This window comes from Pseudorca crassidens, chromosome 19 (genome assembly GCF_039906515.1).
Source record: "Pseudorca crassidens isolate mPseCra1 chromosome 19, mPseCra1.hap1, whole genome shotgun sequence".
In the NCBI taxonomy this organism is placed as follows: Eukaryota; Metazoa; Chordata; class Mammalia; order Artiodactyla; family Delphinidae; genus Pseudorca; species Pseudorca crassidens.
The window spans coordinates 45,212,776-45,235,865 of NC_090314.1; the positions used below are offsets into that span (position 1 = coordinate 45,212,776).

Sequence of the window (23,090 nt, forward strand, 5' to 3'; positions counted from 1 at the left end):
TCCTTTTAGAAAAGCAGGTTTATTGGTCGGGCTGCTCACCAGGACACAGCAACACGAGAGGCTCCCCAGAGCCCACAGGAAACTCTATCTGCCCACAACTCAGGCCCCTTCAGCCCATCAGCACCAAGGGACCTCGTCCCACAATCCCCATCCTCCCTCAGCCAATGTGTCTCCAACCATCCAGAAGAAAGAAGGGAACCAACAGGAAAAAAAAAAAAAAAAGCAAAGCTTTGTATTGTAAAAAAGATGTGTCCCCAGGCTCCCTCCCTCCACCCCTTAAAAACAATTCGCTGCAATTCTATAATGCAGAGCAGAGAAGATAAAGCACAGGAGGTAGGGGGCGAACGAGGGAGCCTTCAGCCCTCCTCTTCCGACTGTGACTTGGGGGTGAGGGGGTCTGTCCTTGCTTCTGACAAGCCACCGTTACTGGGGAGGAACAGGGGGACTAAAGTGTCCTGAGGAGAACCTGATCAGAAATCAGGCTTTTGGACTGGAAGCAGCACCCCTCTCAACCCAAAGAGTCAGGAGAGGAACCCACAAGGAAGTCCTGGCAAGTTCTGCAGCTTTATTGTAACTAGCTCTAGGGAAGGATCTTGAGAAGAAACTGCCAGGAGTGGGCCAAGTCTGGGCTGCTCTACACACAGGAATTCTATACTCTCCTCCCCTCCCCTCCAGCTCTCAGCTTGGTGGACTGACCTTTAGCACCTCGTTCTTTTCCCCCGTCCGTCTCCCTCCTACCTACCAGCTCTCCGCAGCCTGGTGCTGCCCTCTTCTGGGACCCTAATTTTCTGGGCTTTGAGAAATGGGCTGCCCCTGGAGCACCATGCCCAGTGGAGGCATGGGGTGAGGCTTACCTCTCTCTTCTTTGGATCGCGGATTTCTCACATTGCCCTCCCTTCTTATCCTGAAAATGGTCCTGCTGTCCTCGGAGAACCCCAGTAAGATGGGATTCTTGTGCTGTGTTTCTCACGCTGCTAATGGACATTCTCCTTTCACCCATTTCCACCTTCTACTATTTCCTGTTCTCTTTCAAAGCCAGAGCCACGTGCTTCTGGGTGCAGATGCATAAACAGTAAGTGCCCCCCGCCCCCGCTCCCCAAGGGCTCTGCCTGGCTCCAGCCTTCCTTATTGGCACCTTTTGCAGATACAGCCTGTGCTAGACCCTCATCCAGGGTCACGGCTCACTCTGCCCTCTCTCCCCCGACACTGCCCCAGATGCTCCCCAAAGCTGCTTTCACATCCTTCCAGTATGGGGTCTCCCATACTCTTCAAGATTCACTCTTCCCTTTCACGGTAATTTTGGCTTTGAAGCCGCCAGGGATCAGGATGAGAAAGAAGAGCTCAGTGAGCAGGAATGACAGCAGCTGGGTGTGAGTGTTACGGAGAAGTGCGGGGAAGGCAGCCTGCCCAAGGGGGGCCCAATCATGGAAACGACAGCAAGTTCCTCTAGAATCCCCGACTTGGATCCCCAGGACGTGCATCACCGCCCTCTGCATTTCCACCCAGCATATGCCTAAACTGGCGCTGTCCATGGGGCAGGCTGCCTCCCCCTCCCGTCTTAACAGCCGTAAGACTCGGAGGGGTGCTACTTGAGGGGAGGTGTTCTCAATTTAGAAATATCCCAGCCCGTTTGGGGCAGAGAGAGAATGCGAAAGAGAAAGTTCGGAGAGAGAAAGGAATGGGGCGGGGGCGGGGAGAGGCGGGGCGGCGCGGCCTCCCGGGCACAGCCCCGCGCCCCGCTCAGTCGCTGTCGCTCTTGTCCACCAGCACGGCGTCCGACTCCTCGGTGATCTCCAGCAGCGTGTGCACGTCGGGGCTGCTCCCGCGCAGCAGGTTGGCCGCCTCGCCGCGCTCCGCGCCGCCCTCCTCTTCGTCGGCGCCTACCTCCACCATCTCGGTGGCCTTCAGCACCTCTACCTCGCCCTCGCGGATCTTCTTGACGTGGAAGGTAAATGGCGGCACCCTGTAGACCGCCGTCTTGGAGCGCGCGTAGACCACGTGATCGGGCGTGAAGGACTTCCGCAGCTTGTCTCGCGAGGTCTTGAGCTTCTCCCGCCGTTCGGCGGGGACGAGGCGCGTGCCCAGCTTGTTCATGCGCTTCTCCAGAGTGTGCCGCGTCTTCTCCAGGTTCTCCTTGGTCTTGAGGCGGGTCCTCTCCAGGTTCTCGCGGGTGCGCACCTTGGTCTTCTCCATCTTCTCCTTGGAGAAGGCCTTCTTGAAGTCGTCCACGCGCCGCAGGCCGCTGCGCTTGATGCGCTCGGCGCGCGACTCCTCGATGACCTCCTCCACCTCCACCGCCTCGTCCGAGGACAGCTCGAGCACCGCCGCGTCGTCCTCGGGCCGCTCGCCCTCGGCCAGCTCGTCGCCTTCCTTCTCGGGCAGCGCCTCCGACTCTTTAAGCGACTTGCCGATGCTCACTTTGGCCGGCAGTTTCACTTCATCCTAAAGGGAGATCAGAGCGAACAGATGAGGGGGCAGAGCCGGAGAACTGGGCGGGGACTTGGGGGGACGCCGGGCGAACCCGGGGCTGGGCGGTGGCACCCGTGATCCTGCGGAGTGCGTGGTACCCGTGAAATCGGCCTGGACTTGCTCGCCGTTGTATCCCCAGCGCCTGGCACAGAGCTGGACACCTCGTGGGCGCTCAAGAAATATGTATTGAATGAATAGTAACTATACAGACAGGGCGAGGAGGGAACCGAGCTTCGGATCGGAGTCTGGCCTATGTTTTCGCACTTCAGTTAAGTATCTCTGCGGCCCTCCAACCGTCTCCTTGAGCCCTGCGACTGCCCATTTTAAACCAGTCCTTACCCTTTGCGTCCCAGGGACCACAACTTAACTTTGGAAATGGGCAGAGCGCCCTCTGGTGCACTGAGCCCCACACTGCCCAAGCCAGGCCCAAAACCAAAGGGCAGAGTCGGTTTAGGTTGAGGGGTGCGGGTAGGGGGACGAGCTCACAGTCAATCTCAGGCGGCCCCCAAGTAGGGTAACTTGAAGGCAAGTTTACCATAAAGGGAGTGCGTGTCCCAGACTTCGTATCATTTCAGAAGAACCAGTATTAGGGAAGCAGAGCTGTGGCCCTATCTCCCTCCCCCGCCTCATACTGTTTGGCTCCACCAGTGGACATTCTCCACCCTCATGAAGAAATTGAGGAAAGAGGAGGAAGCTGGCTGGGAGCCAAGGACATGTTTTCTTCCCAACCTGGACGTTTCTTCTGGTTCTGACGTCCCTGCCTTGGAATGGAAGGGAGAGATTGCTTTTCCATTCTTGCTTTTTTCCCCCCAAACAGGAGCTCAAGGGACCAGGAGTAGGAGGGCAAGAGATCCTGGAGCTCAGAGCCAGTTCTTCCCTCTTGCCCTGGGAACACCTAGCACCAGCACTGCTTTCCATTCCGGGAAGATTTTCCAAGATCCTGACTCTGGACCAACATTTCAGAATCTCAGGATCACCTCTCACCAGAAGGTAGGGGAGATTGAGCACAGACAGGAAAAGGGGACATAACCCAGAATGTAAACAGGCTCTCCTCTTTGGCCCAGACTCTCTTTAGGGACTTCCTACAAAGGAATGATAGGCAGTACTTTTTCTAAAGGGTTTTCTAAAGATTGTTTCGCAGAATTGTAAGAAAACCCCATCTGAGAAAAATGAGGCAACACGAGCTGACCCGTCCCATGAACACACACACACACACGCACGCACATACACGTATACGTTGACTGCTTGGTATCTCTGTACCACCTGCTACAGAAATTCCTTCCCCAGCCCCCAACCTCTTTCCTCTTCCCTCCCATCCACATCCCCACAGAGTTTCCTGGTTTACATTGAAAACTAGGAACACCTCCTCCCAACTTCCTTCCCTCCCTGTCAATATTATTAGCAGGGACAAAGAGGGAATGCTGGCTCTACCTCTTCTCCCAAACTGGGCACCGGCTCTGCTGGGCACCAAGCCACCTCAACCTCTCGTTACTCAACTACATCTCCCAGCAGGCAAGGTGACCAGGGCTCAGGGCATGCTGGGACTTGTAGTCTCCACCTGCCACAGCTGGCTGAGTACTATCATGGGCATCCTGTGGCAGTCCGTCCATCCTCTGTTTCTTATCACTCATGGAGGCATTGAAGGGGTGTTTTCCTTGCTCTGAGTGTAGGAGGGTCCCAATCTCTCTTAGCAGTCCCTCTGATTCCCAGTTGTACCCTTTGGGTCTCCCTTTTGCAATCACTTCTCCCTGCCTGCTACCCGAGTGCTCTCTCTTACACACCATGTTAGGACTCTCTATCATCTAAACTCCTGGCTACTTCTTCATCCAACTCCACCCAGAATTTACCGGCAGCCCTAGTATCAAAAAATGTCAGCTCTGATCTCTTCTTCACAGCCTCCTAGTCTAAAAACCCACCCACGCTCCCCGACGTTTGAAGGAGAATGCCTCCTTTCACTAAGCTCAGACTATGTGGATGAATTAAGGGAAGGATTAAGCTTGATGGGTGGGAAGTAGTCAGGAAACAGTCCCTGCTGCTGGAAAACAGATCCACATTGTCTCCCTGCCCCACACCAGCACCCCTGATTCTCCCCTCTGCTCCACTCCAACCCATAAAGGCTGAGCTGGCTGGTTTTCCTGGCCTCTGGCTTCCTAGATAAAGGTCTTTGCCAGCTGAGTTTGAACGTGAACAAGGCTGGGGAGAGAGTTCCAGACTTCTTGTAGCCAATCGTGTCTTCCTAGTGCCTGATGAAAGGTCTCAAATACAACATCAGGGAGCAATCCCAGTGAGGGGAGGTTTATTCCTGGATCTGGGGTTGTCTCCCCCCAGTCCAGAAAGGTACTTGGAAGCCATTCATTGTAGGCTTCCTCCAGAGTGATGGCTTACACCAGAGGAGCTGCCTTCTTGGTGGAAGGTCAGGGGATAGGGGAAGAAACTGTTTGACCTAAGTCCCGGATAATATCCAGTGGATTGGCGCTGGAGAGGATATACCACCATGACTTTAGCTTTTTGCCTCCATTAATGGATTTTGTCTTTTCTCCCCGTTTCCAAGCCAGGTTTTCCCTATGACTCACAGCTTTGGAGTGCTGTCTTGGGCCCACCCAGTTGGCCTGTTGCTACAACAACCAGCAACACAATCCCAAAACACCTCCCCCAACCCTGGGCACAGAGGCTGGGCACCCCTGTGCCACCCCTACTTCCCTGGCAGAGCTCCTAAGCTAAAGGAGGGGCCTCAGGGTGGCAAGGAGAGAGAGCTCTGTTTGTTCTGTTTCTACATTTTTATTAAACAAAACCACCAGTCCCAACAGGCTTAGTTTCCAGAGTTACCTTTAATGACCAGGTCTGAACAAAAGCATGCACAGCTTCCCCTGCCCCCCACCAAGCACACACAGCTCCCCAACCCAGGAAAGTGCCAGTCCAGGATGAATTTTAGAGGAGCCCCAGGATGGCTTCCAGCCCCTTCCTCTCCACTCCCTAACCCTGCTATATGAACTTAAGATCCTCTGACTTAGGAAGATTTTTATATTATTGTAATTTAATTGAGCACCTACTATTTGCCTGGTCCTTGGCCAGGCACTTCACATTTGTCAGGGAGAAGGGACAGGTGTCATATGGCTCTGGGTAGAGCCTCTCTTGACTTAGTTCTGTACCCAGCCACTGCCTGTGAATGGCCAGAGAAGACATTGCAGAGGTCATTCAGAGACCCAGGATCTGGATCTGCTCAGAGACCATGTTAGAGGAGGGTGCAGATGGGGAGAGGTGAAAGAGAGGGCAGTCTTAAAAACTCAGGACCTCCACTTTAGGTTGCCAGGACAAGGGGGTGAAAGACACTAAAGGTAGAAGGGTCCTTCTTTTCTGCTATAGCATGATTCTCAACAGGGGGCATGTTGCCCCCAAGTGGGTGGAAATTGGTTCTTGCGGGGGAGGGCACAAATCTTAGATATTGCAATAGTTTGTGGGGCTCCAAAGAGTCCTGATATATAGTATATCTGTAGTGTTAAAATTTCATGGGAAATAGATAAGTAATGAGAACCTGTTGTATAAAATAAATAAAGTAAAAGAAAATTCAAATAAAAAAAAATTTCATGGGGGAGAGGACAATTAGGGGAAAAAAATGTCTAAAAGGACTCCTTAGGAGAATGCTATTAAACAAACAAACAAAAAGGTTGAGAAACACTGTGCCATAGGGAGGCCAGAGCCAATGAAAATGTGCCCCCTTCTGGCCTCCTGATTGGCAGCTTTTGGGTGCCCCACCCAAGGCAGGATCTGGCAAACATAAGGGATCGCTTTGCAAAACACTTGCTAAAAAAAACTGGAAAAAGATAAGCGTCAGTGTTTTCCCGAACTGTAGAGAGCGGCTAGAGAGGGCACAGAACAGACCCCAGGCCTGGGCTTCATGAGGGCCCTCTCCAAAGAGGCTTTGAGCCAAACTGGTCTGTCCCTGAGGAGGAGGCAGAGGGGGAGGGGAGGGGAGGGGGCATCAGAAGTGTGGGCAGTTGCAGGCTATCTCATGCAGGCAGCCGTGGGTGCAGCTCAGGTGTGGTGTCTGGAGCATCGACCGTTAAGACAGAAACCAAGACGTAGGGGATGGCCCTTCCCATCACCTCCCACCCCATTGCCTGAACTCCCCATAATGAGAGAGTGTTTTCACAATATCCATCACCCAGTCACAAGGGGCAGTGGCTTGGAAGAGACCAGCCACCCTGGACTGGCCACTGCTAAGCAGTGAGCTGGGGGTGGACTGGGTGTGTGACACCCCATGCCCACGGCCCCATGTGACCCAGGAGACCCTAAGTACCCCCACCGGCTGTTGGCTCCTCTGGGGTGGGCAGAGGCCCAGGCTCTGGGTAATAGGGCAGGGTCCTAGGTGTCTGGTCAAAGGGTGGGAGCTCAGGCACTGTCTCAGGCTTCAGGTCAAAAGGCTCAGTCTCAGGCAGAAGGTCAAAAGGCACGATCTTGGATGTGGCCAGGTCTGAGGGTACATTCAGCTTCTTCTCGGGCTAAGATGAGGAAAAGGGGTTTAAGTGGCGCTTGGGATGGGTGTGGACAGAGTTGGGGGAAGGAAGCCTTGGTTGGCATGCAGAGTTGGGGCTGGTGAGTAGAGGGGAGGGGAGCACACAAGGATTAGGATGGAAAGACACCACAGTTTACATGCTTCAACAAGAGGGCCCCAGGGCCGAAAGGGGAGGGACACACCCAGGCCCATGAATTAATAACCACAGTTTAATCAGAACCACCTCCCTGCCTCCCTCTAGAATCTTCCCCAGTCCCATCCTTGGCCTCCTACCTTCTACCCCGACCCTGCTGTGGTCGTGGGATGATGCTGTTGGAGGTTGCAGTGATGGGGGAAAGAAGCTGCTGGGGGCGGGGAAGGAGTTTTCTAAGAGGCCACTTGCTAGACTCCAACTGGGGAGTCTCCAGGGAGTAAAAGAGAAGGCAAACAACTTCACTGTCTTGAGTCAGATGCTGCTGATCCCAGTTATTCCCCAGGGCAGGGTGGGCGCGGGTGCCGCCCCGGATAAGGAGAGGGAGAGGCATGGACGAGGGACATCCTGGCTATTTCCCTTTGGCCACATCCCCACCTCCTGCCTCCCTTGCCACCCATCCCCCCCACCCACTTATGGGCCATCAGACACCCAGATGCACAGAGAAATCAGGATCAAAAACAAAGCTATTGATATTTTGGGGAATTCCCTGGCAGTCCAGTGATTAGGGCTCTGCACTTCCATTGCAGGGGGCATGGGTTCGATCCCTGGTTGGGGAATTAAGATCCTGCATGCTGCGCGGTACGGCCAAAAAAAACCCCCCCAAACCAAGCTATTTTTACAACCAGTGGGCCTATGTCCTGAGGCACCCAGCAGCAGCTCCCAACTCTCCCTCCTGAGTGGCTGAGGTGCCACTCTTGCTTTGGACAATCAGGAGAAGTCAGGGGAGAGGGATATTTAGGGGCACTACCAGACTCCAGCGACAACAGTGTTGAGTAAGGCGTGCAGCCACAAATACCCAAAGAAGCAGGAGCCTACCTTCCCTGTAGGATACAGGGAGAAGGCGTGAGTGGCAGGGAGGCTGAGGAGAAAGGAGCCAATGTGGTCCTCTCTTAGCCAGGGGACACCCCTGCTGGCCAGGGAGCTCCACTCCTTATACCCAGCACCCCTCTCCTCCACTGCCATTGGTGACCACACGTTGCCTCTGCTTCAGCACCATGAGGCTGAGCAGCTAATGACCACCAACCGTAGCCACTCAGCTCACACTGCACGTGCGCGCGCACGCACGCACACACAGCAGCCCCGGTGCCAGGACTGTGCAACTATCTCCCTCAGAGAATGAAGGAGCCAGAACTAGCTTAGGGCTAGCCTCCTCCCTGATTTCTTCTGCACAGCCCGGGAACAGAAGGGGGAGGCCGGGAGCAGAAAGTGTAGCAGAAGAAGGGGTACACCTGGGCTCTTGCCCCAGCTTTGACCCCCAATCACTTGAATGACAGTAGGCAAGTGACTTCCCCTCTCTGGGCCTCAGCTTCCTCCACTACAAAATAAAAGAGCTGAAGTTGATTATCTCCAAGGCATCTTCCAGCTCAAAAAGTCTACAGTGACAGAATGATGAAATATTCACAATGGTATGGTTCAAAATAATAGCACAAACCACCACTCATCTCTGCAGTTGGTTGCCTAGCAACAATATTCCCTTTCCCTATCAGTTGCGCACTCTGTGCTATCTCCTCCCTTTTTGATTTTGACCTTTACAATAGTCAGACTTCATTTGCTTTAAAAAAAAAAATCAGAGAGAAGAATATGATTTCCTTTGGTCTTAGGAATACGTCTAAGAATATGCTCCCATGCTCCCTGCTTTGGATCCAGTGACCAGGAAAAACAAACCAAAACTAGCTCTTTGGAGGAAGGGTATGGTAAACACTCTCTCCATTAGGCCACCGGGGTACGGGGTGAGAGGGACCAGAGCCCCAAGTTGGGAAGAATTTTGGACAAAAGTGTGGGGTTCTTCTGGAACCAGATAGCCCTGATTTGCTTTGAGTCCAGGAAGGAGCTATAGGTTGGGTTAGGATTTGAGGAGGAGAAGCCAGCAGGCCCTCATTCCAGTCCTGGTATCCTCCCCTTTAATGCCCATGAGCCACCTAAGCCCTTAAATGCTTCCTGGTCCTGTCCTCAAGCACTTGGAGCAGGTCTGATGGGTCCATGGGTAGGACCCATGCCTCATCAAAACTGCTTCGGAAAATGTTTAGCCTCCCTTTCTGGATTCTAGAAGAACTCTAACAATATCCAAATTAGTCGTCGTCTGGGAGAATTGGCTTCTTAATGACCACAGCTCCTCCTATTGCATGGTGCCCCCAGTCGGCCTGATCTTCCCAGCGGTTCTCAGTCCACTACCCCTAGCTACTAGTAGAATTCACTTCTCTCATTCACTAGCTGTTGCCTAATGAGGTGTCACCTGACAGGATGGGATGCCAACTGCTAGTTTTTGTTTGGGAGACAGGAAGGGAAATGCCAAAGAAGGACAGTAATGACTCAGAAGTGGGTTCAAGGTGAGGGCCCTGATATCCTGTGATGGGAAGGGCTGAATTTCGTGTGTGTCTGTGTCTGTGTAGGGAGGTGTCAAATGCAAACATAACCCGTGAAATCATTATGTCTAGCAGTTCCCTGAATCTGGGTGGGGTCACACAAGGGATTCCCTCCTTTATTCCCCAGGAAGAAGGTGTGGGAGGCCAGGTGGCTTGATCCCACAGCTGAGGCCTTCCCACCCTTTCATGCTCCCTCCACCTTACCCCTCCTTGCCACATCACCACCTCCCACATCTGCAGTGGGGAATACCATACCACTTCCCCTGCTCCCACACTGGAAAACTCACATCATCCCAGGAGGCCTTTTTCCAAATCTCTCTGCCTGGCCACCCAAACATCCTACCCCCTCAGCCTGAGTTTATCGTAAATGTTGCTGCCCCCAATCTTCCCTATTAGGTCTGCCAAGGCCCAGAGCTATTTTTACCTCATTCTCTTCCCAGGCCTGCAGATCTCAGGGAGGAGCAGCCTCCAACTTCCTCCAGAAGCTGAGTACTCCACCCCCTCGCCCCCACCTGGAACATCTGCTCTGCAACTCAGGGAAGATTCCCTGTTGCTGGAATCTTTTCCTTACCTCTGAGCTCCTCTGTGGGTCGGGACCACTTTAGGTATTAGTTATTTCTCCTGTGGTTTGGGGGCTCAGGGTCCCCAGCTTGAGCTATTCCTTCTCCCCCAACTCTCTGTCCCCCACTGACCTTGATGCAGTCAAAGCCACCCTGTGATTAGACCCCCTCCCCACGGCACATACACAATATACAGACACACAGTCCGTGCCAACTGCCGAGAGGCAGTAACAGAGACACGCCATTGGCCTCTGCACAGAAGTCTCTCTCCATACCTGTCCTCTCAGAATCTCCATCTTTGACATAAGGAGGTTTACCTCCAGGCTGAGAATTTTCCCAGGTTCTGCGGTCTGGGACATTTCAAGTGAGAAGCGTCACCCATCCAAGCCCTACATGGCTCCTCTCTACCACACCAGGCTCTGGAGAAAAGACAGAGCTGGCTTGCTGCCCCACACCCCTGCCCTGTTCTCCTTGCTTTGATGTACCCCAGCACTAGGCAGTTCTCTTTAAAAGTCACACACCACACACACACACACACACACACACACACACACACACACCCCATCCTACTTCCTCGGAGCAGTTAAATTAAGTAGAAACAATTCTGGGCAAATATTTTCTATCAGATAGTGCTATATGGGGGAAGCAAACTGCGTAAAGGCCAAGTACCTCTCAGGAGGAGTCCCTGGGCGCTGGTGGGTTGGGGGAGCGCCACTTCAGCCTCTGTCCCACCACCACCTCCTCAGATAAGTGTCAGCTCACGTATATCTACTGCCCCCAAACTTGTCCCAGTCTGCATTTCTCTTAGCTCCACCACACTGACCAAGCCAAGGACCTCACCACATCCCTGATGGTCACTCAGAACCCAGCGTACCAGGGCCTCTGGGCAGTCAGTGAAACCACAGCTTCCTGACAGAAGTCCTCTCCCTGGGGGGATGTGGGAAATCTGGCCTTCTTTTCTTTCCATTCCCTTCGGTAGGGGCAGGAAGGGGAAGAGGGGACATAGACTAACCCTTCCACCCCCACGATCTCACCTCCTTGGGTGGGAACATCAACCAGGCCCGCGGGAAGCAGAGAGGAGGCAAGGCTGGGCACATTCCCACGCCATCAAAGATCACAGAGCGCTCGGCTCAGACCCACCCCTAATGGGATTGGAGAGGCAGAGTGGAGAGGAACAGCAATGCTGAGATTCCCAGGTTTACATGGGGTTAGGATACAAAAACTCCATTTTCATCCAGGCGGGAGGAATGGGGAGAGGTGCAAAGGAAGCAACAAGCTGTCTGGGCGGAGCCTGGGGCGCGCCAGCCTCCCGCCGCCTGTCCTCCAGCTCCTCCGCCGCCCCCGCAGGCATGCGGGGTGACTCACCGCGCCCAGATCGCGGGGCCCCGGGTGTGGGGAGCTGTCCCCTCCCCTCCACCAGACCCTCTAGCACTCCTCAGGCCGCGGGCCACCCTCCCGCCGGCTGCTTCCAACAGACTGAGGGTACATGCACGCCGCGGGCTAGGGTGTCCACGAGGGCCGAAAGTGCCGCGAGGCGGGAGCAGATCGCAGCGAGGGGGCGGCGTGGGCGGCCTAGGCTGATGCGGGGTCCGCGGGGGCGTGCTGGCAGTCGCGTCCCTCGCCTGGCGCAGCCCCCGCGGTGCGTGCCTGAGCCCTGAATCACCCGCTATATCGGGCGGGCAGCGCCGGAGGCCCCAAACACGGGCCGCGCCGCCAGTGTCCGTTTACAGGGGGCCCCAACGGCCGCCAGGCACCGCGGCTCTCCCCAAAACTTCCTCCAAGTAGGAAGACTTTTGACAGAGCCGTGTCGGGAGCGATCTGCGAGGGGCAGTGTCCCCGAGTCCAGCCCCCTAACTCGGTTCCGCTACGCGTTTGACACCAGAGGGAGGGGCTGGGTGAGGGAGCGCAGGATGCAGAGCGCGCCCCTCTGCGCTCCAGGAGCCCGCCGCCCATCCCACTCCACCCCAGGAACGCTCGCTGGAAGGAGGGCGGGTCCCCCGAGCCGGGCCAGGCTGGCGGGAGAGCCGCGCCTCGGGTAGGTCCCCCCACCCCAAGCCCCGGGCGGGGGACGGCGGGCCTCTGGGCGGGGTCCGCCCTCCAGCTCACCTGGTAGATCATGACTTTAAAGTTGCGGCGCCGCAGCAGCTCGGCCTCGTTGACCTCCAGCTTCTTGATCTGGCCGGCCTGGCGTTCCAGGCTGCCGCGCACGGTCTTCACGTTGACGCTGACCTTGCGCACCTTCTCTAGCAACTTGCTCACGGTGTTGCTGGTGGTAGCGTGTGCCTTGCCCAGCTTGCTTAACTCCCCCTGTATGCTCTGCACGGCGCCCTCCATCTCCGCTTGCCGCTCCTCCAGCTGGGCTTGGGTCAGCTGGATCTGGTCGACGGCGCCAATGATTTTGTCCAGAAGGCTCAGTACCATCACGCCGTTCACCTGGTCGGATTTGATCAGCTCCTCAGAGCCGGCCCCCGACGGCTCCTCCGCCGCCGGAGCCCCCATGGTGGAGGACCCCTGGTCCCCGGCGTCGGGGTACCCGGGAAGCGGCTGCTCGATGATGTGGAGCTGGGTGTCCTCCATGGCTGCCCGGAGCCGTGCGGGGCCGGCCGGGTGGATCTGGAGCTGAAGCGGGAGACCCGGAGAAGAGGAAGAGCGGGAGGGGGCAGAGCGAGAGAGAGCGGATAGCGGAGGAAATTCGAGCCGCGTCCGTGCGCACCGGGATGGCGGCCAGAACTGTGGGGCGGGGGATCGGTGAGTTGCCCGGCTCCCAGGCCAAATCCCGGAGTCTCGTCCCCCATTGGTTGGCTCGGCCCCAGAAAGGGAGGGACCGGGGCAGAAGGGGAGACCGATGCTAGGGAAGGGGGGGCGACCCAGGGGGACCCAAGAGCCGAGCGCCCCACCCTTCCCAGGATGGTTGGAATAGTTGGAGCGGGAGACTAGGGCCTCCGCTGTTAGCGGAGGCGGCGGGAGCGGGACTGGGGCGGAGGAATGTGAGCTGCGGTAGGAAAACAGGTCCTAGAGTGTTGCTCTACTTTTCCCTCTCGCTCTTTTCGCTCACCGGCTAATCCACCTCCCCCCTTTTTAAGTTCTAGATTAGGTCGTCAGGTGGGACAGGATATCCTGAAGTTACGTGCAAAATATTGTAGTATTTGCCTGTGTCCAGTTTTTGAGAGGGAAAGGACCCATGGCTTCCACAATCTTTTCGAAGGGGCCTCTAACTACCCATCCCACAAAGTTACCCACCACTGTTCTAAAAGGTTGGGGGTCGTTTGTGGAAGGGAAGGGAGAACTTAAGTTAGAGTCACAGCGGTGGTAAGGGGCCACCAAGCTCCTCTAGGTTCCTCTTAGAATTATTCTAACAGAGGAAGATTAAGATGGGCAATAAAGTAAAAACTAAAGCTTTTTACTCACTAAAAATCACCTTTCCCTGTGTTTCCGCCTGCCCCAGAGCCCTGGCTGACACTCACCTCAGAGAGCAGGATTGGGAGTCATCCATCTCTCTGGAGCCCAGAGACTCGCACTCAGCAATCTGAGATATCAAAGGCCACCTGCTCACCTGACGGACCAGAAACGGAGGGCAAGTGACTTACCAGGAGGTTACCAGCAGGTTAGCGTTGGCTTGGCACTCAAACCAGGTGTCAGGACTCCTCTCTTGCACTTTCCACCTTAGCAGGCTGTATCTTTCACTGGGTCAGGGAGGAGCAGACGCTCACCCGAATGTGCCGCCAACCTGTTGGCCTAAGCCTTAACTACAAACATATTTTCAACCATGATGGGTACCGAGGAGCAGGCAGTTCTGAGCAGGATCAAGAAAGGCCCTTAGCTCAGAAGTCCGGGGGAGAGAGAGTGCCAATTCTCCCCCATTTTGCTCTCTCCCACAGCACTGGAGCAGTGAGTTCCCTGAAGCAGCACCAGCCCCCTTTCCCCCAGAAAAGCTGCAAACCTTTTCCCTGGTTAGGAAACCAACCTTGGGTTTCCCCAGCTGGGTAGATGATGGTCTTGGCAAAAGGTCAGTTCTAGTCTGGCATGCGTCATCATTAGGCAGAGTGAAAAACTGCTTGGTGGGGACCCTGGGCCCTATTAATCCAGTCAGAGAAGCCACCAACCCAGAAAGGTGCTGAAGAGCTCAGTGCCTGGGATAGCGTGGGATCATCCGGAATAGTCCCAACAGCTAACGAACAAAATATTTCCCCTGACACTTCAATAGCTGTTTCCACAGAAACAGGTGGCTTTCATATCTGAGATTCAAACAGAATGAACTGGTGTATAAATCACATGTATTTATATACTAGAACTGACAGATTGCCAATTTATTTTAGAATTTGAGAGAAAATGTGTTTTAGCAGTTTAAGTTCCTTCCACTGAGGATTGAAAAGACTTCTAGAGAGGAAGAAGAGTGACCGTAGAGAACCTTACTGGACCTTCATAAGGTTCTTTTTAAAATTGATTAGATTATTTTCATAGGTGACACGTAAGGTACAAATTGCAAATAGCACACAAAGAAATATAGTGAAAAGAAGTTTTCTTTCTATCCCTGCCTGCAGCAAACTAATTTCTGGCCAAGGAGACAACAGTTGTTATATTTTCTTGTGGAATCTTCTATAGAAAGTCTCTGCACACCATATATATATATATATATATATATATATATATATATATATATGTATATGTATATATATCAGCACTTTGCTTTCTGTCAGTTACTAATATATCTTGGTGATTGTTCCATATCAGTGCATGCAGAGCTGCCTTGTTTTCCAATGTAGGGATGAATTGATACTATACTTATTTAACCAGTTCTCTATCAGTGGACATATACACATTACAATTTAAACCTCACTTGGTGGGGGAGGGGTCCTGAAGAGGAGTTTTAGTGGTTGATTTGTTTTTGTGGTTGCATGCTTGCTAAAAGGAATCAAGTCCATGCCATCTGATTTTCCCATCAGGAAAGTATTTCTATTCTTCAAAAAGGAATGTCCGTATTTGTGGAGTCTCTGACTCATTTGATGCCTCTTTAACAGAGAAGAATTTCGCAGAAAGAGCCCTACCCTCCCTGTTTGCCTATGTCCAAGAGAAGTATTCGCACCAGACAAAGTTTCTCTCCTGTTCCTCTTCTTACTAAATGCCAGCTAAATCCGACAGGGGGCGTGCTGAGCCTTGGTGCACCAGCTTTATCAACACCGACACCCAGAACTGGAGCCAAACAATCCTTCCCAGAGGACTCCACTCCATTTCAGTGAAAATAAGCAGCTTCTCTTCATTTGGAATTGTGTTCAGCATGCCATAGCTTGTATTCAGGGTTGATGCTTTGCATTTTCCATTGCTCACTCTATCTGCTGAAAGGCACAGTGTTCCACTGTGTGCTTTCAGCTGGTGAGGCAGGGTCTGTAAAAGGGACAGAGAGATGGAAACAAACAACCCTTTGGCCCAGAAAAAGAACACCAGGATGCAACCCTGTCAGCAGCTGGAATCTCACAGCTCTCTATCGTGTTCCTCTATCCATCCATTTGTTCAGCAAAGTGTGACTATTTACCAGGAGCCAGCTACTGGGCTGGGGACTTCAATAAAGCCCAGTCCCTCCTGTTGAGAAGCTCATAGCGTAGCATGAGGAGACAGATGCACAAATAGTTTCTGATACAAAGGGGAAGGTGCTCTGGGAAGGTTCCCACTACTTCCTGGGAGAATAGGGAAGGGTTCACAGGGTACAGCCTTCCTCCCCACTCCACCCCCTACCCTTCCTGCAGTGACGTGAGGCGTGAAAGTACAGGCCGGGTGGGTGGGAGAGCAGCCAGGCATTCTCATCTCTTATCGAGGTTCTGCCTTAAATCTTACCAGCTTACACTGAGGGAGCCCACAACAAGGTGTGAGGGGTGCAGCGTGCAGTATGTTCCATTCAGTTTGGGGTCGTGCTGGAAGAGACCCTAGGGAGACAGTGTGTTTTGTTAACAATAAATGCTTGGGATGAATGATGTGTTGTCACATCAGAGAAGCCATCCCGAATGGAAAACCAGTCTTCAGCAGCTGGCTTACAGCTGCCAAAGACAAGAGAGATGTTTTTCTCCCCAGATTTATAAGCACTATTCTTGCTTCTCTGACATATAGGAAAAGTGCCTATAATATTTATATATTTCTCTTCCTCAAAAATCCCTTCCTTTCTTCTCCTTCAAACATTAATATATAGGGTAGCTTTCCTGAACCAGAAAGCAATGAGAATTATTTATTAAGTGCTAATTTATGCATAGCATGGTGCTTGAAAACATTCAAAGAACACAGAGAATTTGCTGCAGGGTGAGAATTTTCGTCTCAGGGAAGCAGTGAGTCTGGCTGATAAACAGAAAAGTCACAAAAATAAGGGAATGGAAATGCCATCAAATCTCTTTTCCTCCTCTGCCTTCAGCATGCACTGGTCTCTTATCCTAAAAATAAAAAACAAACATAAACCAAAACTACAGTCTTAATTGGTTTTACCTTCCTGCCTTCCCAAGGCTGGGTCCGTCCATTTTCTCCTGTTCAGATTCATTGTTTTCTAGAACTGCTGCTACATATCCCTTACCCTCAATTCAGTCCTTAAATTTCTGCAGTTAAGCCAAAAAGGTGGCTTCCTTTCTACTAAAAGAGCACTTAAAAATCACCAATAAACTCCACATTCTACCAATTATCTCCCTTTTCTAACGTTACTTGAACTCTCCACAGGATTTAGCACTGCTGACCAGTTTGTTCTTGAGACTCTCCCTCTTGGCCTTTGTGAGGTTGTATTATTTTTATTTACAGTATTTCTCATCCCGCTTGCTAACATTTTTTTTTCTTTCTTTCATAGTCTTAAAAAAACCCAGCTTTTGAAACCACTCAAAAAATAAAAATAAAAACGACAACCACTAGCTTTACTGACATACAGCTCACATACCATACAATTCACCTATGGAAAGTGTACAGTTCAATGGTTTTTAGTACGAAGAGGTGGCAATCATAATCGATTTTAGAACAGTTTCATAACCCCCCAAATAAACAACCTGTCAAATAAAGAACAAATCCAGAGTTAGTAAAGAGAGACTTTATTAGAAAGGATTATTGCAGGGGAAGAAAGGGACTATGGCAGTCAGGGGAGGGGGTCTAATATAATAAAGAGAATGCTGTGACCATAAGATCTGCAGGTGTCTCAAGGGGTAGGCAAAAAAGGGTTTTCTTTTATAGAGAGGAGTAAACAAGGCTAGAAAGAACGAGGATCAGGGAATGGGATGAAAGGGTGGCATGATGAGAGAGCAGAGCAGAGAACGCTTTTCTCTGAAGCCAGCCTATCCTCAGGATGGGTTGTGTGTTGGCTCAGGCTAAGAGTGGGCCAAAGGTCAGGGGCCTGGAAGGAGATAAGTTTAAGCAAAATTTTGATAATAAGCATTTTGTTCCGAGTGATCCGTGGGGACAAGCAGTGTTTATCAGTACACAATGGTTGCATAAAATCCTATTGTATAGTTATGCTACATGTCTGTATGGACAGTTGGATTGTTTCCTTTTTTTTTTTTTTTGGCTCTTATGAAAAAGTCTATGAACATTCATGCTATTTTCTTTTCTATTTTTATTCATAATGCTATTTTCTTTCTTTTAAATTTTATTTATTTTTTTGGCTGCGTTGGGTCTTCATTGCTGCGTTCAGTCTTTCTCTAGTTGCGGCGAGTATGGACTACTCTTCGTTGCGGTGCACAGGCTTCTCATTGCAGTGGCTTCTCTTGCTGCAGAGCATGGGCTGTAGGCATGTGGGCTTCAGTAGTTGTGGCATGAGGGCTCAGTAGTTGTGGCTCACGGGCTTAGTCGCTCCACGGCATATGCGATCTTCCCGGACCAGGGATCAAACCGTGTCCCCTGCATTGGCAGGTGGATTCTTCTTTTTTTATTCTTTTTAAATTTTATTTATTTATTTTTGGCTTTGTTGGGTCTTCGTTGCTGCGTGTGGGCCCTCTCTAGTTGCAGAGAGTGGGGACTACTCTTTGTTGCGGTATGCAGGCTTCTCATTGTGGTGGTGTCTCTTGTTGCAGAGCATGGCCTCTAGGTGCGCGGGCTTCAGTAGTTGTGGCTCACGGGCTTTAGAGCGCAGGCTCAGTAGTTGTAGTGCATAGGCTTAGCTGCTCCGCGGCATGTAGGATCTTCCCGGACCAGGGCTCGAACCCGTGTCCCCTGCATTGACAGGCAGATTCCTAACCACTGCGCCACCAGCGAAGCCCATGTCATTTCCATTTCTTTGTCTCTAATCTCTTCCCTCCAATTCACCCGGCATGCACAGCGCTGCCTATTAATCTCCCTAAAAAGTTACTTTGATTGTTGTCTTCCCTCTGCAAAAAAAAAAAAAAGCCTTATGGGGAATTCCCTGGCAGTCCAGTGGTTAGGAGTTGGACCTTTCACTGCTGGGGCCAGGTTCAATCCCTGGCCGGGAACAAAGAACCCGCAAGCCCTGTGGCATGGCAAAAAACCAATCACCTTCTGTGGCTCCACTCAGTATAGTGGAGATTTATTCGTTTTTGGCTGCCGGATTTTGTACGATTTAATACAAGTGGATTATTATTGTTAATTCGTTCTATTCCTTTACATTAACTTCCTGCTATTCCAGTTTGCCTGATAGACCCTATTCCAAAGACATGCCATGAGCAACATCCCCTCAGACATCTCTTGTATTAGTATTTCTTTCTGTGTCTGTTTGCTCTCTTCAACTAAATTCTTATAGGCTTGGACTTTTCTGAAATCTATACAGCACCTAGCACATTTTGTTATATTCAGAAGGCACTCAGTTTAGAATTATGGCTTGAAATCAGTGAATTATGGAATGTTGGCTCAGTAAGGGATCTCAGTAGTACAATGTTCTTTCAGGATCATGAATTACCTTAGGGATCATCTGATTAAATGTTTTTCAGATGAGGAAACTAAGGCCTGAAGGGGTGGGGTACATAAATGGAAACTTGCTTCAATGTGAATCATTTTAGAAAATGAATTAGTAGAGTTTAAATTATGGAATAGTACACAGTTTTGAAAAGAAATTCAACTTTATTATTTCCTGCTGTGTATAATTACTCTGATCGCAGAAGTTTTCCTAGTAGAGATTATGCTTAACCCTTCTATGATAAACAAATAGATGGAATTTGAAATTAGAACTATCTATTTGCGTAACAGCAATACTTAGCACAAATCCTTCTATAAAAAAGTTTTTTTTTTAATTTTTATTTTATATTGGAGTATCACTGATTGACAATGTTGTGTTAGTTTCAGGTGTACAGCGAAGTGATTCAGTTATACAAATATTTACATATATCTGTTCTTTTTCAAATTCTTTTTCCATTTAGGTTATTACACAATATTGAGCAGAGTTCCCTGTGCTATACAGTAGGTCCTTGTTGGTTATCTATTTTAAATATAGCAGTATGTACATGTCAATCTCAAACTCCCAAGCTATCCCTCCCCTCACCCTTCCACCCGGTAACCATAAATTTGTTCTCTAAGTCTGTTTCTGTTTTGTAAATAAGTTCATTTGTATCATTTTTTTTAGATTCCGCATGTAAGTGATATCATATGATATTTGTCTTTCTCTGTCTGACTTACTTCACTTAGTATGATAATCTCCAGGTCCATCCATGTTGTTGCAAATGGCATTATTTCATTCTTTTTACTGGCTGAGTAATATTCCACTGTATATATGTACCACATCTTCTTTATCCATCGTCTCTTGATGGACATTTAGCCTGCTTCCATGTTCTGGCTATTGTAAACAGTGCTGAGATGAACACCGAGGTGCATGTATCCTTTCGAACCATGTTTTTTTTCCAGATATATGCCCAGGAGTGGGATTGCTGGATTATATAGATCTATTTTTAGTTTTTTAAGGAACCTCCATATTATTCTCCATAGTGGCTGTACCAATTTACATTCCTACCAACAGTTTAGGAGGGTTGCCTTTTCTTCACACTCTCTCCAGCATTTATTGTTTGTAGACTTTTATAATTTTATGTTATTATTTTTTTTATTTTTTTGCAGTACGCAGGCCTCTCACTTCTGTGGCCTCTCCCGTTGCGGAGCACAGGCTCCGGATGCGCAGGCTCAGCGGCCATGGCTCACGGGCCCAGCCGCTCCGCGGCATGTGGGATCTTCCCGGACCGGGGCACGAACCCGTGTCCCCTGCATCGGCAGGCGGACTCTCAACCACTGCGCCACCAGGGAAGCCCGTTTGTAGACTTTTTGATGATGGCCATTCTGACTGGTGCGAGGTGATATCTCTGATTTGCATTTCTCTAATAATTAGCATTGTTGAGCATCTTTTCATGTGCCTCTTGGCCATCTGTTATGTCTTCTTTGGAGAAATGTCTATTTAGGTCTTCTGCCCAGGTTTAATTTTTTTAATGCGCCCAGTGTCACCTATAGGCAGAACTGATGGTAATAATGAGTTTCTCCTAAATAACTTGGAAATACAGCTATCCTTCGAGGGTTTAACAAATTTAATTAACACACAGTATGAGTATCTCCTAGACACTGGAGATAATGACTTGCTCCAGTTCAATCTGAGCTACCAGCACGTTAAAGAAAATAAACCTTGGGCTTCCCTGGTGGCGCAGTGGTTGAGGGTCCGCCTGCCGATGCAGGGGACACGGGTTCGTGCCCCGGTCCGGGAAGATCCCACATGCCGCGGAGCGGCTGGGCCCGTGAGCCATGGCCGCTGAGCCTGCGCATCCGGAGCCTGTGCCCCGCAACGGGAGGGGCCACAACACTGAGAGGCCCGCGTCCGCAAAAAAAAAAAAAAGCCTCCCTGACCATGATAACAGCAAAACTTTATTCCAGTTTAAACTGAATTATAATAAACAGTCCACTTATCCAAAAAAGAGGAGGGCTCTTGTTAATTTAATAATTGGTTAATTGAATGTATAATCTGATTAGAATAGATTGTACATAATCTATTAGACTAGGAGAAATCCATTTTACACTACACATCTGATGAACAGAATATTTATTCACATCTGTCTCCAAATGGTGTGATTTCAAGCAAATGACTTTCCTTCTCGTAGCTTTTCACCTCTCTCTTAGTTCTTAGTTTTTTCATCTACAAATGAAAAAAATAGGAGTATCTATTAGGATACCATATAGGATATCTGTATAGGAGTTCTAAGATTCCTTCCAGTTCTGATATTCTATGACTCTATGATTCTAATCTCTGATAACTCAGAAAGCCCTTTGGGATCTTATAGTACTTTAGAAAAAGTTCATTTTGAACATCATTAATTCAAGCAAACATTTAGCGACTAGTTACCAAGTACCTGTAAATTGCTAGTTCTAGTGCTACGAGTTGGGGACTCAAAGATGGAAAGACATGGTCTTTGCCATCAGGAGCTTATAGTGTAACATGGGAGCTAGATATGTAGCTCAACAATTACAATTTAGTGGGATAACTGCCATAAAAGGCAACATATACAAGGAGCAATGGAAGCTTAATTTCATATTAAGCTCCCATTGATATCACCTCGCACCAGTCAGGGGAGTGATTACGTTTGCATCAGGGACACAGGAGACATTTCAGAGGAGTTGAGCTGTGGCTTGAAGAATGAATAGGCATTTGCTGAGCAGAAAAAGGGAGCTGGGGGTTGGGATTCTAAGCAGAGGAAAGATCTTGGTAAAGACATTAGGACGTCTGAGCCTATGGAAAATAGTTTATTGAGGCTGGAGCATGAGGTATTTGGCGGCAGAGAGGCTAAAGGTGAGGCTGAACAGGAAATGTTGTCCAATCACAGAGCATCCTGAAATCATGCTAAGAGGTCTGGACTTTATCCTCAAGGTTATAAGGCACAATTTAAGGACTTTAACCTAAAGAGGGAGAGGAACTGATTTTCATTTTAGGAAGAAAATTGACTTGAGGAAATGTAAATGATAGTTTGGAAGGGGCTGAGACTAGAAGCAGGGAGATCCATCAGGAGGCTACTGCAATAGTCCCAATAAGAGAAGATGATCATTTGAACTAAAGCAGTACAATGTTCATAGAGGGAAGAGGTCTGATGGGAGAACTCTATAGGAGGGAAAATCAATAGGGCTTGGTGACTGATTACATGTAGAGAATGAAGGAAAGGGAGAAGTCTAAAATATTACAATTTTCATTATTTAGGAGTACAGATGTAGAAACTATAGAAGATTGGATTATGTATGTATTAAGCCTGTGCTATTCTGTGGAAATTTATTTTTTTATTGAGGTATAGTTGATGTACAATATTATATAAGTTTCAGGTATACAACATAGTGATTCACAATTTTTTTCCTTTTTCTTTTTTTTTTTTTTTTGCGATACGCGGGCCTCTTACTGTTGTGGCCTCTCCCATTGCGGAGCACAGGCTCCGGACGCGCAGGCTCAGCGGCCATGGCTCACGGGCCCAGCCGCTCCACGGCATGTGGGATCTTCCCGGACCGGGGCAGGAACCCGTGTCCCCTGCATCGGCAGGCGGACTCTCAACCACTGCGCCACCAGGGAAGCCCGTGATTCACAATTTTTAAAGGTTATATTCCATGTATAGTAATTATAAAACATTGGCTAAAATGTTGGAGAGAGTGTGGAGAAAAGGGAACCCTCTTGCACTGTTGGTGGGAATGTAAATTGGTACAGCCTCTATGGAGAACAGTATGGAGGTTCCTTAAAAATCTAAAAATAGAACTACCATACGACCCAGCAATCCCACTACTGGGCATATACCCTGAGAAAACCATAATTCAAAAAGAGTCATGTACCACAATGTTCATTGCAGCACTGTTTACAATAGCCAGGACATGGAAGCAACCTAAGTGTCCATCGACAGAGGAATGGATAAAGAAGATGTGGTACATATATACAATAGAATATTACTCAGCCGTAAAAAGAAACGAAATTGAGTTATTTATAGTGAGGTGGATGGACCTAGAGTCCGTCATACAGAATGAAGTAAGTCAGAAACAGAAAAACAAATACCATATGCTAACACATATATATGGAATCTAAAAAAAAAAAAAGA

The 23,090-nt window shown here is 49.9% G+C and overlaps 1 protein-coding gene and 1 long non-coding RNA gene across 2 annotated transcripts in view; one reads left to right on the top strand and one right to left on the bottom strand.

Moving 5' to 3' along the window:
- CAVIN1 (caveolae associated protein 1) lies at nt 1-12,854 on the bottom strand. Its single transcript, XM_067716078.1, has 2 exons — nt 12,205-12,854; nt 1-2,442 (listed from the first exon to the last, which is right to left on the bottom strand). Exons 1-2 carry the CDS (start codon nt 12,673-12,675, stop codon nt 1,741-1,743), a joined length of 1,173 nt encoding a protein of 390 aa, XP_067572179.1. The 5' UTR covers nt 12,676-12,854; the 3' UTR covers nt 1-1,740.
- The window catches only part of LOC137212587 (uncharacterized), a 23,897-nt gene continuing 13,518 nt past the window's right edge, over nt 12,712-23,090 (top strand). Inside the window, exons 1-2 of the long non-coding RNA XR_010937537.1 lie at nt 12,712-12,846; nt 13,544-13,702. This is a non-coding gene — a long non-coding RNA (uncharacterized lncRNA). The remainder of the gene's footprint in view (nt 12,847-13,543; nt 13,703-23,090) is intronic.